This window comes from Helianthus annuus, chromosome 16 (genome assembly GCF_002127325.2).
Source record: "Helianthus annuus cultivar XRQ/B chromosome 16, HanXRQr2.0-SUNRISE, whole genome shotgun sequence".
Taxonomy (NCBI): Eukaryota; Viridiplantae; Streptophyta; class Magnoliopsida; order Asterales; family Asteraceae; genus Helianthus; species Helianthus annuus.
Window position 1 is genome coordinate 185,382,247 of NC_035448.2, and position 10,261 is coordinate 185,392,507.

The 10,261-nt window shown below is 40.1% G+C and overlaps 1 protein-coding gene across 1 annotated transcript; it reads left to right on the forward strand.

The window, feature by feature from the left end:
• The first annotated feature begins 6,842 nt into the window (after positions 1-6,842).
• Positions 6,843-9,979, forward strand: LOC110918583 (proteasome subunit beta type-2-A). The gene is made up of 3 exons (XM_022162881.2): positions 6,843-7,186; positions 8,441-8,564; positions 9,502-9,979. Exons 1-3 carry the CDS (start codon positions 7,029-7,031, stop codon positions 9,814-9,816), a joined length of 597 nt encoding a protein of 198 aa, XP_022018573.1. The 5' UTR covers positions 6,843-7,028; the 3' UTR covers positions 9,817-9,979.
• Positions 9,980-10,261: the final 282 nt, after the last annotated feature.

Genomic DNA, 10,261 nt, shown 5'->3' on the forward strand with positions numbered 1-10,261 from the left:
ACCATGACTTTGACCACAAGACGATTGCTGACTGGGGCTCTTGTGGTCGTCAGTCTTTCTCTGCTGAGACTGAGATTGCACAGAAGTTGAACCCTTGCTTGAAGTTCCATCCCATTTCCGTTTGTTGTCACTAGAGGTACCAGAAGTAGTTGCAGCACCTATGCGCTTTGGCAACTTGTTCTGCTCCACCGCCTGATCAGTAAGACGGTGAGCCAACTGAACAACCTGCTGGATAGTGGCCAAGTTTGCTGAAGTCACGTGACTTTGGATCTCTGGCACCAAGCCCTTGAGATAGAGTTCAATTCGCTTATACGGAGGGTCCACCATAGTAGGACACAACAAGGCAAGCTCATGCGATCTCTTAGTATACGCCTCAATCTCTGACCCCGTCATCTTGAGGTTGTAGAACTCGTCTTCCAACTTATGAATGTCGTCGCGACTGTAGTATTCCTCTCTGATCATTTCCTTGAAAGTTTCCCATGGGGTGGCGTTGGCAGCAACCAACCCCAGCATTTGCACTTGAGCATTCCACCACGTGAGGGCTAAACCCTCGAGAGTACCAGTAGCATACTTCACCCTGCGCGCTTCAGGGCATTCACACATTTCGAACGCAGATTCTAGTTTCTCAAACCAGTGGAGGAGACCTACTGCTCCTTCAGTTCCGCTAAAAGTAGTGGGTCGGCAGTCCATAAAGGTCTTAAAAGTGCACACCGGTGCCTGAGCATGTTGACCTCCTGCGTATGCAGCTGCAAGTGCTGCGGCAACCCGTTCGTTGATCAAAGCCGTCAACTGGGCTTGTGTCATGTTAACGCGTCCAGACATGATTCTTCATAACAAGAGTAATACGAGTGAGAGAGGTTCGCGAAAGTATGATGGTAGGATAGAGTAAGCACGTACGCGTTCAAGCAACAGTAGTCATACTAATCAAGCATATCATGAGCAATGTACTATGTAACTAACAGGTAGGCAATATACACATATCATATCACCTAGAATGTCGAGCCTTGCATGTGGAGTGAAGCGTCGTTGTGGACCGTTGAGCACTATACCGGTTATAGTCTGGTTTTAACAAAAACGTTTCCCCTTTATTAAAACCTAGTTCACTATAACCAATGGCTCTGATACCAATCTGTCACACCCCCAAAATCCCACCTGTGGAGTACTACCGCTTGGAGGCGTGACTGACCAGGATCCAGCCACCAATCATACTGAACAAGCATATTAATAGTTATAAAAGTCTAACCAATACGATTGGTGTTCAAACAAAACATAGTTTAAGTTGTAAGCGGAAGCATAAGTCTTAAAGTTAAAACATAAGTTCAATTGTTTTCAAGTTTAACATAGCACGCAGCAATCCATGTTCCACAACGACTCTCCTCCATGCAAGCTCCAGCTGAGTACCTATGGTCCTGCAAAGCATGTAGTAACGAGTCAACAACTAGTTGAGTGAGTTCACGGTTAGGTGTTCGTTTTAAGTTAATTCGAAAACAGTTTCCTTTAACTGGCATCCTGCCGTGGGGGTTACCCCATAGTTTAAAAACGTGACTTGTTTGTTCCCGGTTACTCCGGCATTCCAGCCGTGGGGGCTACCCCGTGTTAGTTATCAGGCATTTCGGCCGTGGGGGCTACCCCATGCGTACACTAGACTCGTTACCATATCGACTGCTGACTGTAGTCATGTTTATGTGCCCTGAAACTGTCAATATCTATCATCATTGACGTGCCCCAGATCCATTAGTTCACGCCCGTCCTCTGCGGCACGGTGTGAGGTTTGTCAGACCTAAATAGCGTTATCTAACTAATGACCCGCTCGCCATTGGCCCGGCGATTAAGTCGATATAAAAAGGAGGGACTTCGTGATAGAGTTTTGGTCTAGTACGAGTTATCCGTCCGTCCGGACGAGGAATCACATTCCTGAACCACTGCTGTCCTACCCAAGGAGGACGAGGAATCCACGTTCCTTAACCCCATTCCCAACCCAGGGAATCCCATGCTTTGTAGAGGGTGTGAACTCACCTTGGTTTGCTCGGCAGTAACACATAAAGGTCAATCAAGTTGCAAGTGGTCAACTATGTCCTAACATAGATACCATTTATATCAGATTCAAACCAAGCAGTGCACGTACAAGTAACAATCATGGCATACAAGTTCTAGCATGGCAGTTTATCAATAGTTCACAACAAGTTTCACAGTAACATTCACGTAATAGTCTAAGGGTGACCCAAACGGTTGGTCTCGTAATGGTGTGCAAACCCAAAACACGCATTAAATAGTAGCATAAGGAGTCCATAGGTCCGGCCCATTAACTTAGGCCCGTAACTAAGCAAGCCCAATAAGCGTGGTCTCGAGTCGAGACTGTGCGGTCTCTACTCGAGACTGTGCGGTCTCGAGTGTGGCTGACAGGGTCTCGAGTCGCAATCGGAGGAGGTCTCGGGTCATGCATGTGTTGGTCTCGAGTCGCAACCGGACTCGCAGGCATGGTCTCGAGTCATGCTGTTTGTGTTGATCATATGCGGTCTCGAGTCGAAACTAGGGGTTCTCGACTCGCAACCTGTGTCGCAATCATGTGGTCTCGGCTTGTCTTGTTATGGTCTCGAGTCGAAACCAGGGGTCTCGACTCCCCAGCACCTGCTGATCCTTCACAGTTTGTACTATCCAATGAAATTCATGCAGAATTATGTACTATCCACTAAACATGTTTTGTTGTCTAACATTTACCCGAAATGGATCAAACAAATCAGATTTCAAATATTCAAAGCACCTTCAAAGCACATTCAAGTTGTTCTTCATATATTCAAAACACATTCATCAAGTTCTTCAATATTCATAACATAAATAACCCTTATTCAAACAAGATTATGTACAACCATCAAAACACTTAAGCATACCCCCACAAACTCGGCTCTATACTAAGCCGATTACATGACATATGTAAACCGGTTTCATGAACATCAACAACTAGTAGTTTAAACTTCATTTAAACACAAGATATCATAACCCATCATGCAATATATCCGAAATCAAGACATGTTAACCGATTTATCACAATCATGCATATAATATCATCATTTGACAACAAGTAGCTATTTTCTATCAAGCAAACATCTTGATAAACAATCATTCCTCATGTGCAAACTTAGCAAGCAAACATAATGTCATAACCATCAATCCAAACACAAAACACAACATGAATCACTAATATTCAACAATAAACATCAAGAAACACTAACCGGTTGATGGGTTTCAAAGGTGTGTATGAATCTTCCAACCGAGTGTGTGTGTGAGCCGATCCAAGAGTCCAAATCCGAGAATGAGGGAGTGTTTGTGAGGGAAAGTAGGAGAGTGTGTGTAGAGGAGTATGTGTGTTGTCAAAAGAAATGGTAAGTGTGGCCATGAGTGTAGCATATATACTAGTTCTTCATGGTTCACCCTAATGGGTTTACAAGTCGGCTAAAGGGGTTACGGCCCAAATGGCCCAACCGGTTACTGTTCACTCGAGACCACATGGTCTCGAGTCGGGTCCTTGTTGTTCTCGAGTCGCATACATACACGCATACATACACGCATACATACACGCATACGTATACACATAGCACATAGTCACATAGAATGTACACACATAAATCATATAATTTAACGATTCAATTAGTCTTATATGTTCAAGCATGTTACATCAAGACACAACGAAAGGTTCTAAGTTTCGAGTTGTCACAGCCAAGCCCTTGAAACGACGTAAAAACCTTGTTGCAGTTCAAGCATTCGTACTTATTTCGTTTCTTATTCGGCCCCTCGCGTTCTAGTTCAAGAGTATACGAATCATCATCATCGCAAACTCTTTTTTTCAAATACGCGAATTCTCTAAACAAATTCCTTCTTATTTCGAGCTTCTGTTCGTAGTCAGTTCTTTTGTTTTATCGAATACCCGTTTCGACTTCTTGTTCGGGTCACCATATCGAAGCAATTCCTCAACCGAAATGTCCGATTCCACTTTTCTAGCAGTAAGATTCTCGAATTGAACACTATCGGCATCCAAATCGCCACTTGATTTCTTACTGATTCTTTCAACCGAAGACGATTTCGTCTCGAGAACAGCAGAATTGTCCGACGATTCGACAACCGAATTCAAACCCAAAAAAATAAAATCAAATCAGATTAAATATAAAAATTCATTGGTGATGAATAAAGATAAAACAAAACCCTAATAGTGATGATTAACCAGAATATATAGTTTCATAAACACAAACAGATAAACAAAATTCAACTGGCAAATGATAAAAACTAAATAACCAATACATCAGTCGATTATATCATTATAAGAAAGGTGATTCTTACGTAAGCCGGTATTGATCATAAAATACTCCATAGAGCCTCCGATTGCAGCTGATACGACTCCAATCTTCAGGTACCAGTCCAGAAACTTCATTGAATTACAACGAGAATGATAAATTAGAGAGCTAAAGACCTCAGATCTGCCGGCTGGTAAATTAGAATGGTCGAAAGATTTATCAGCGTTTCGGTTCTTTTGGGTACTACCAGGCCACGCCCGACATACTACTATTCTATATCCCGTTTTCTCAAGTTAAGTTGAGAAAATTTTCAGTTTTTTTGCAAAATCATGTTAGCGGAAACAAACGGGCAATTGAAGAAGGATCCTTTACCACAATATTCATCTGCCCGAATCCTAATAATTCCTTAACTGACTTGCGACAGAATCCTAAAGCCATCATTGTTGGGGCTTCTCTTTGTCCACAACCTACCACCGCCATCATCTGAACACCATCATCACCGACCCGGCGTCATCTCAGGAGGACTTATGCAAACGGACAGGGCTTTTGAATTTAAGAATCTGATGATTGCATTGAAAGAGGGATGATTGAGTTGAAGAAACTGATAATCGCATTGAATGAGAAGGGAACCGGCGTAGAGAGATGAGATTGATTAATCTGTGTATCTATTTTACTTTATGTGAGAAGGGTAGAAAGGGAACAAAATGGTAAAAAATTAGGATTTTAAGTTAACCTTTCATATGCCATCTTAAAAAATTGAATGGAAATTACTATTTTAGACATGGGAAATGCTTATATATAGTATATAGATTTTAAGATGTTTTTATTTTTTTTATCGATTATTGATATGACCGACCACAAAGCTTGTAGTGTAGAGGTATTAAAGTGTTTTCTTGCTAAAGTAGTTGATCGTCTTAATCTCATTGTGGTGTGTGAATTAGCTATTTTGAGCACTCATATCTAGCTCTCTAAAAATATACATACATTCCACTAAAAAGCAACTTTAATATCAATATATTTCTACTAAAAACAAATATTTTTTTTCTCTCTTTTTCAATGAAATAATATTTTTATACCTTTATCATTACATTTTTCTTTCTCCTTCACTCACAACCACTTTCAATATATATTAAAAAATTATAGTGGGTGAACAGTGTCCCCAAAAAATATACAGATGAACAGTAACATTTTCTCTCTCCTCCACTCACAACCACTTTTTATACTCTTTAAATTACATTACCAGATAATTTGTTTTCCGATGAAGATTTGCTGATTGTGGAGAATACCGTTTACACGGATTTGTCATTCTTACGGTGCGTTAACTTTGATCACGGTAAACGGGATATCAGATCTTTAAGGGGAATCACGGATTTGAAGTTAACCAGTGGGGTATTTGAAGCTTCTATCAATTGTCGGTTGAGTTTTTGTACATTCTTAGATCGAGCAAGAGGAATGCGAGATCGTGGTGCTAACATGTCATATCAAAAACTGAGCTCGGATGCGGTTAAAGCTGAAACAGAGGATGCTGCATTGACTAGTTTCAAGTTGGTGATTGTTCGTGAAGGACTGAAGGTTGCAGTTTAAAAAATCAGAGGAGAGTCGTGAACTGTGCAATAAACCTGAAGATTCATTTCAGGGGGAATTGGTGCTTTACTCTGTCAAAGCAAACCCGAATCATTAATCGAGAGGGAATCTATTGTCATATTTCAAGATGCCTGATTGAAGTTGCATAAAAGTTGAAGATTACAGAATATTCAAAACACGGCTAAAGGTCATCCGGACGGACAGTGACAGCCGAGGGGGACTCTGTTGGTGCATATTTCGTACTTCTGCCACTGTGCGAATAATTAGATAGAGCGTGTGTTGAACATTGTACAGAATAGGATAAGTTGGACACAGATTAGATAATGTAAAGGTTCATCCGTACGGACGGTCGGATGGACAATAGAATAGTCCAAACCCTATCCGGTCGAATAGGTATTGACATTGTAAAGTCCACCCGGATGGATGGTCATCCGGACGGATGGACACTAGCTCATTCGGACTGGATAGGCTGTCGCCTATAAATAGGGAGTTCGGGTTCCCATTTGGACAAGCTTTTGGTTCCCAGAGAGGACATGATGTCCAACTGGTCTCACGGTGCTGTAATTGTCAAGATTTCAATAGAGATCAGATTATAAGTGACTGCTCGGTGTCGTTTCTATCTTATACTCATTTCTTAGTAATAATAACAAACCGAACACATTGTATCGCGACCGAGGCTCCGTCAAACTCGCCGGATCCTGGAATCACACGAACCAATATTCGCGTTCAATGTTTTCAATCGATATAAAACACGTGATGATATCCCTTTGAGTGATTGTACTATAACGAGCATAACCGACACCGATCAAAGTCTCGCCGCTTAATACGAGGAATCCAACTAGTTAGTAACACAAACTGTTTTCCTTCATTTGTTTTGCTTAAAAAAGTTTTTTTTATTATAAAAAAATGGACATGGTCATAGATCTAGATGTAGATACTATATACTAACCCACATAAAATACAACACTGGGCCGAGTATAATATGGACCGGGCTAATAAGTAACCGAAAGCCTGACCCGACAAGTTCCGGGTCATCAATTACTCTCTTCTTCTCCCCCAAGCAACTTCCCTTCATAATAAACTCACAAATCATCTCAATATTTGCCCTAATTCCCCAATTAATTTCACAGAAAGAGTCAGATCAACAATCAGGCAAAGATGGAATGTGTTTTCGGAATGGTGGGAAAAGGGTTTGCTCTGGTGGTAGCAGATTCATCGGCGGTCAACAGCATTCTCGTTCACAAATCAAACGAAGACAAGATCATGGTTCTTGATTCTCACAAGCTTATGGGCGCCAGTGGTGAAGCTGGTGATCGGTGAGATTCTTATTTATCTTATGTTTTGTAATTCATGTTATGCTAAGATGCACTTTCATGTTTAGGGATTTCAATTTGTGAGAAAAAGTTAGGGTTTTGAAGAATATTCATGTTTGTTATAAATCATATGGTAGCTGCATTATAAAATCTTTGGACTGATTGTTATGAACATTATTAAGGATACAAAGGAAAGAATTTGGTACTATGTTAGCTGTTGTTGTTGTTATGATTTTGTTGGTCTTCTGCGCGGCGGATATAGCTGTCAGTGAAGCAAGAAATAACAAGTTTTGCAGTAAGAAAGAAGGAACCTTTAATGGTTTTTAGAAGAATGTTATAAGACGCCCGGCTTGCGGTATGCGCACATATGTGTGGGCGCTGGGGGGCAAAAGTGAAAGTGCACTAAATTTTACGTTATTTTACTATCTTCGTGAAAATAACGATAAAAGAGGGGGATGGTTAATCATGCATCATGTGGTGGCGTTGATAGCCGAAAGACAAGGGGGTACATGCACTAATCAGCATTTGTCTCAATTGCTGAGTGTTATGTGTCTTATGTCCAAGGCTTGATGCAAAACTGCTATCGAACCGGGGGTCTCACTGGAAGCAGTCTCCCTATTCCTACGGGGTAGAGGTAAGGCTATCTACATCTTACCCTCCTCAGACCCTACCTTAGCTTTGCTATTGGTGGGATTTACTGAGTATGATGATGATGATGAGAAGAATGTTATAAGACTGAATTGAGGGAATTAGGATTGAAGAGGTTAGTTTAATAAATTCACATGAAATTTCATACCGAAAAGTTTTTTCCACTACAGTCTTTGTGAGTTAGGATATGAAACCGATCGTTGAGTTAATTGCTCTAGTAATGTAACTGTTTGGTATTTGTTTCTATTTTTTCTTATTATATCTAAAGTTCGCTTATTAGTAAAATATTACATTATTACATAAAGTTATGCAATGCATATATTAGGTATTGTTGAGTATAAATAATAATCAGGTTGCGGTTTATGAGTCCATCTTACTTGCAGAGTTGCAGTAGAAAAGTATTTTGGTTTTGTAACTAGTTATGGGTTCGTAGTTTTGTTGAGGAGCACCATGGCATGTACGTAGTTCACTTTGAGGAGTACCTTGTAACACATGTCCGAAAACATAAATATAACCTATAAGATTAAACTATAATTCGTTAGGCTGTCTACCTGCATATTTTTGGAACCATAATTTAGTTACATCTTGTTTGATTTCTTTTTTGTTTAGAGCTCAATTCACAGAGTATGTACAGAAAAATGTTGCTCTGTATCATTACCGAAACGGAATCCCATTGACTACCAAGGCTGCTGCAAATTTCATGCGTGGTGAGCTTGCAACAGCTCTAAGAAAGGTATAACCGTTTTTTCTAACGACTTGAAAGGAACCGATTGTTTTAATACAAATATCTCAATGTCTCATATCTTTTATTCAAATGAAACTATACTAATAATATACCGTTTTTAATCATATTTAACAAAATCAATTATGTACAAAACTACAAACTTAAAAGAACTGTTGTTGGTGGGCCCAACCCAAGCTTGTCCATTTTACTCGCTATTATACCATTCATTTTCCTTAATTATTCAGTTCTTTCTTTTTTACTTATAGCTTTTAACTTTAACAAGAAGTTGCCCAAATTTTAATCGTCTGGTCAACTGTTAACTATTCTTGTTGTTTTTCATTCTTAATATAAAGATACCTTGGTTATATTAGGAAGAGTGAAGTACACGAGTGGTCCCTTTGGTTTACCATAATTTTGGATTTGGTCCATAGCTTTCCAAAAGTACACGGATCGTCCCTGTGGTTTGTATTTTGTAACGCATTTAGTCCCCAGCCAACAAATCTAAAGGTCATAGCATGTCCAAGTTAGGGACTAAACGCGTTACAAAGTGCAAACCACAAGGGCCATCAATGTACTTTTGGAAAAAGCTAGGGACTAAATGCGTTACAAAGTGCAAACCACAGAGACCATCTGTGTACTTTTGGAAAGCTAGGGACCAAACCCCAAATTTTCGTAAACCACAGAGACTATCCGTGTACTTTTACTCTATTAGGAATTTAGGAAGAGTGTTTGGATGTATATCTTTGTGTTAGATAATTAGAATAATATAATCAACTTTATATTATGGCCATATGTAATAGTATTTTGATGTCTGAAATTTAGTTGACTTAAGAAATGACCAAAAAGGACACTATGTGGGATTTTACTGGGTATGGTGGCTGTTTTCGCATGCGATCTAATAATGAGAATAATGGTCTTCTAATACGTATTTTTATTAATTTTGCAGAATCCTTATATGGTGAACATTGTGCTAGCGGGCTATGACAAAGAAACAGGCCCATCTCTATACTTCATCGACTACATTGCAACCCTGCACAAGGTCGACAAGGCAGCATTTGGTTACGGGTCATACTTTGCATTGTCAATGATGGATCGTCACTACCACCCAGACATGACGGTTGATGAAGCCATCAAGCTAGCTGACCAGTGCATCGAGGAAATAAGATCCAGGCTCGTTGTGGCTCCACAGAATTTTATCATCAAGATTGTGGACCAAGACGGGGCCCGTGAACACTCGTGGCGTAGGACCACAAAGGATTAAAAGACGGCTGTAATACTTTAGGATCATGTTTGGTTCTCTCTTTGTTTGTTATCTTGGTGAAGATTTGGGACTAAATGTTGGACCTTGACGGTTTGATTTGTTATGTGATCGTTGAACTGTTATATTGTTCTGTAACGGAAAAGTTCTTTGTTGAAGATGCTATATACTTATTCTGTTCAGTCCAAAGTTGGACCACAAAGGGTCACATTGGTTGGCGGTAGAAACGGTTCGTGTTTGATCAGTGAAGTTGAATTTGTCTGAATTACGGACAAATGACCCTTTGTTAGTCGTGATATCCAAACGTCGACACCTGAGGTTAGAAAATAGCCTTCTCCTCCCTCCTCATCATTGCCTCCGGGTGTGGTCAGTACACTTTGTTTCACAAAGAAACCAGAGTGAACAAGGACGCGCATAAGCCTATAGACAAAAGGAGTTCTAACTGGTT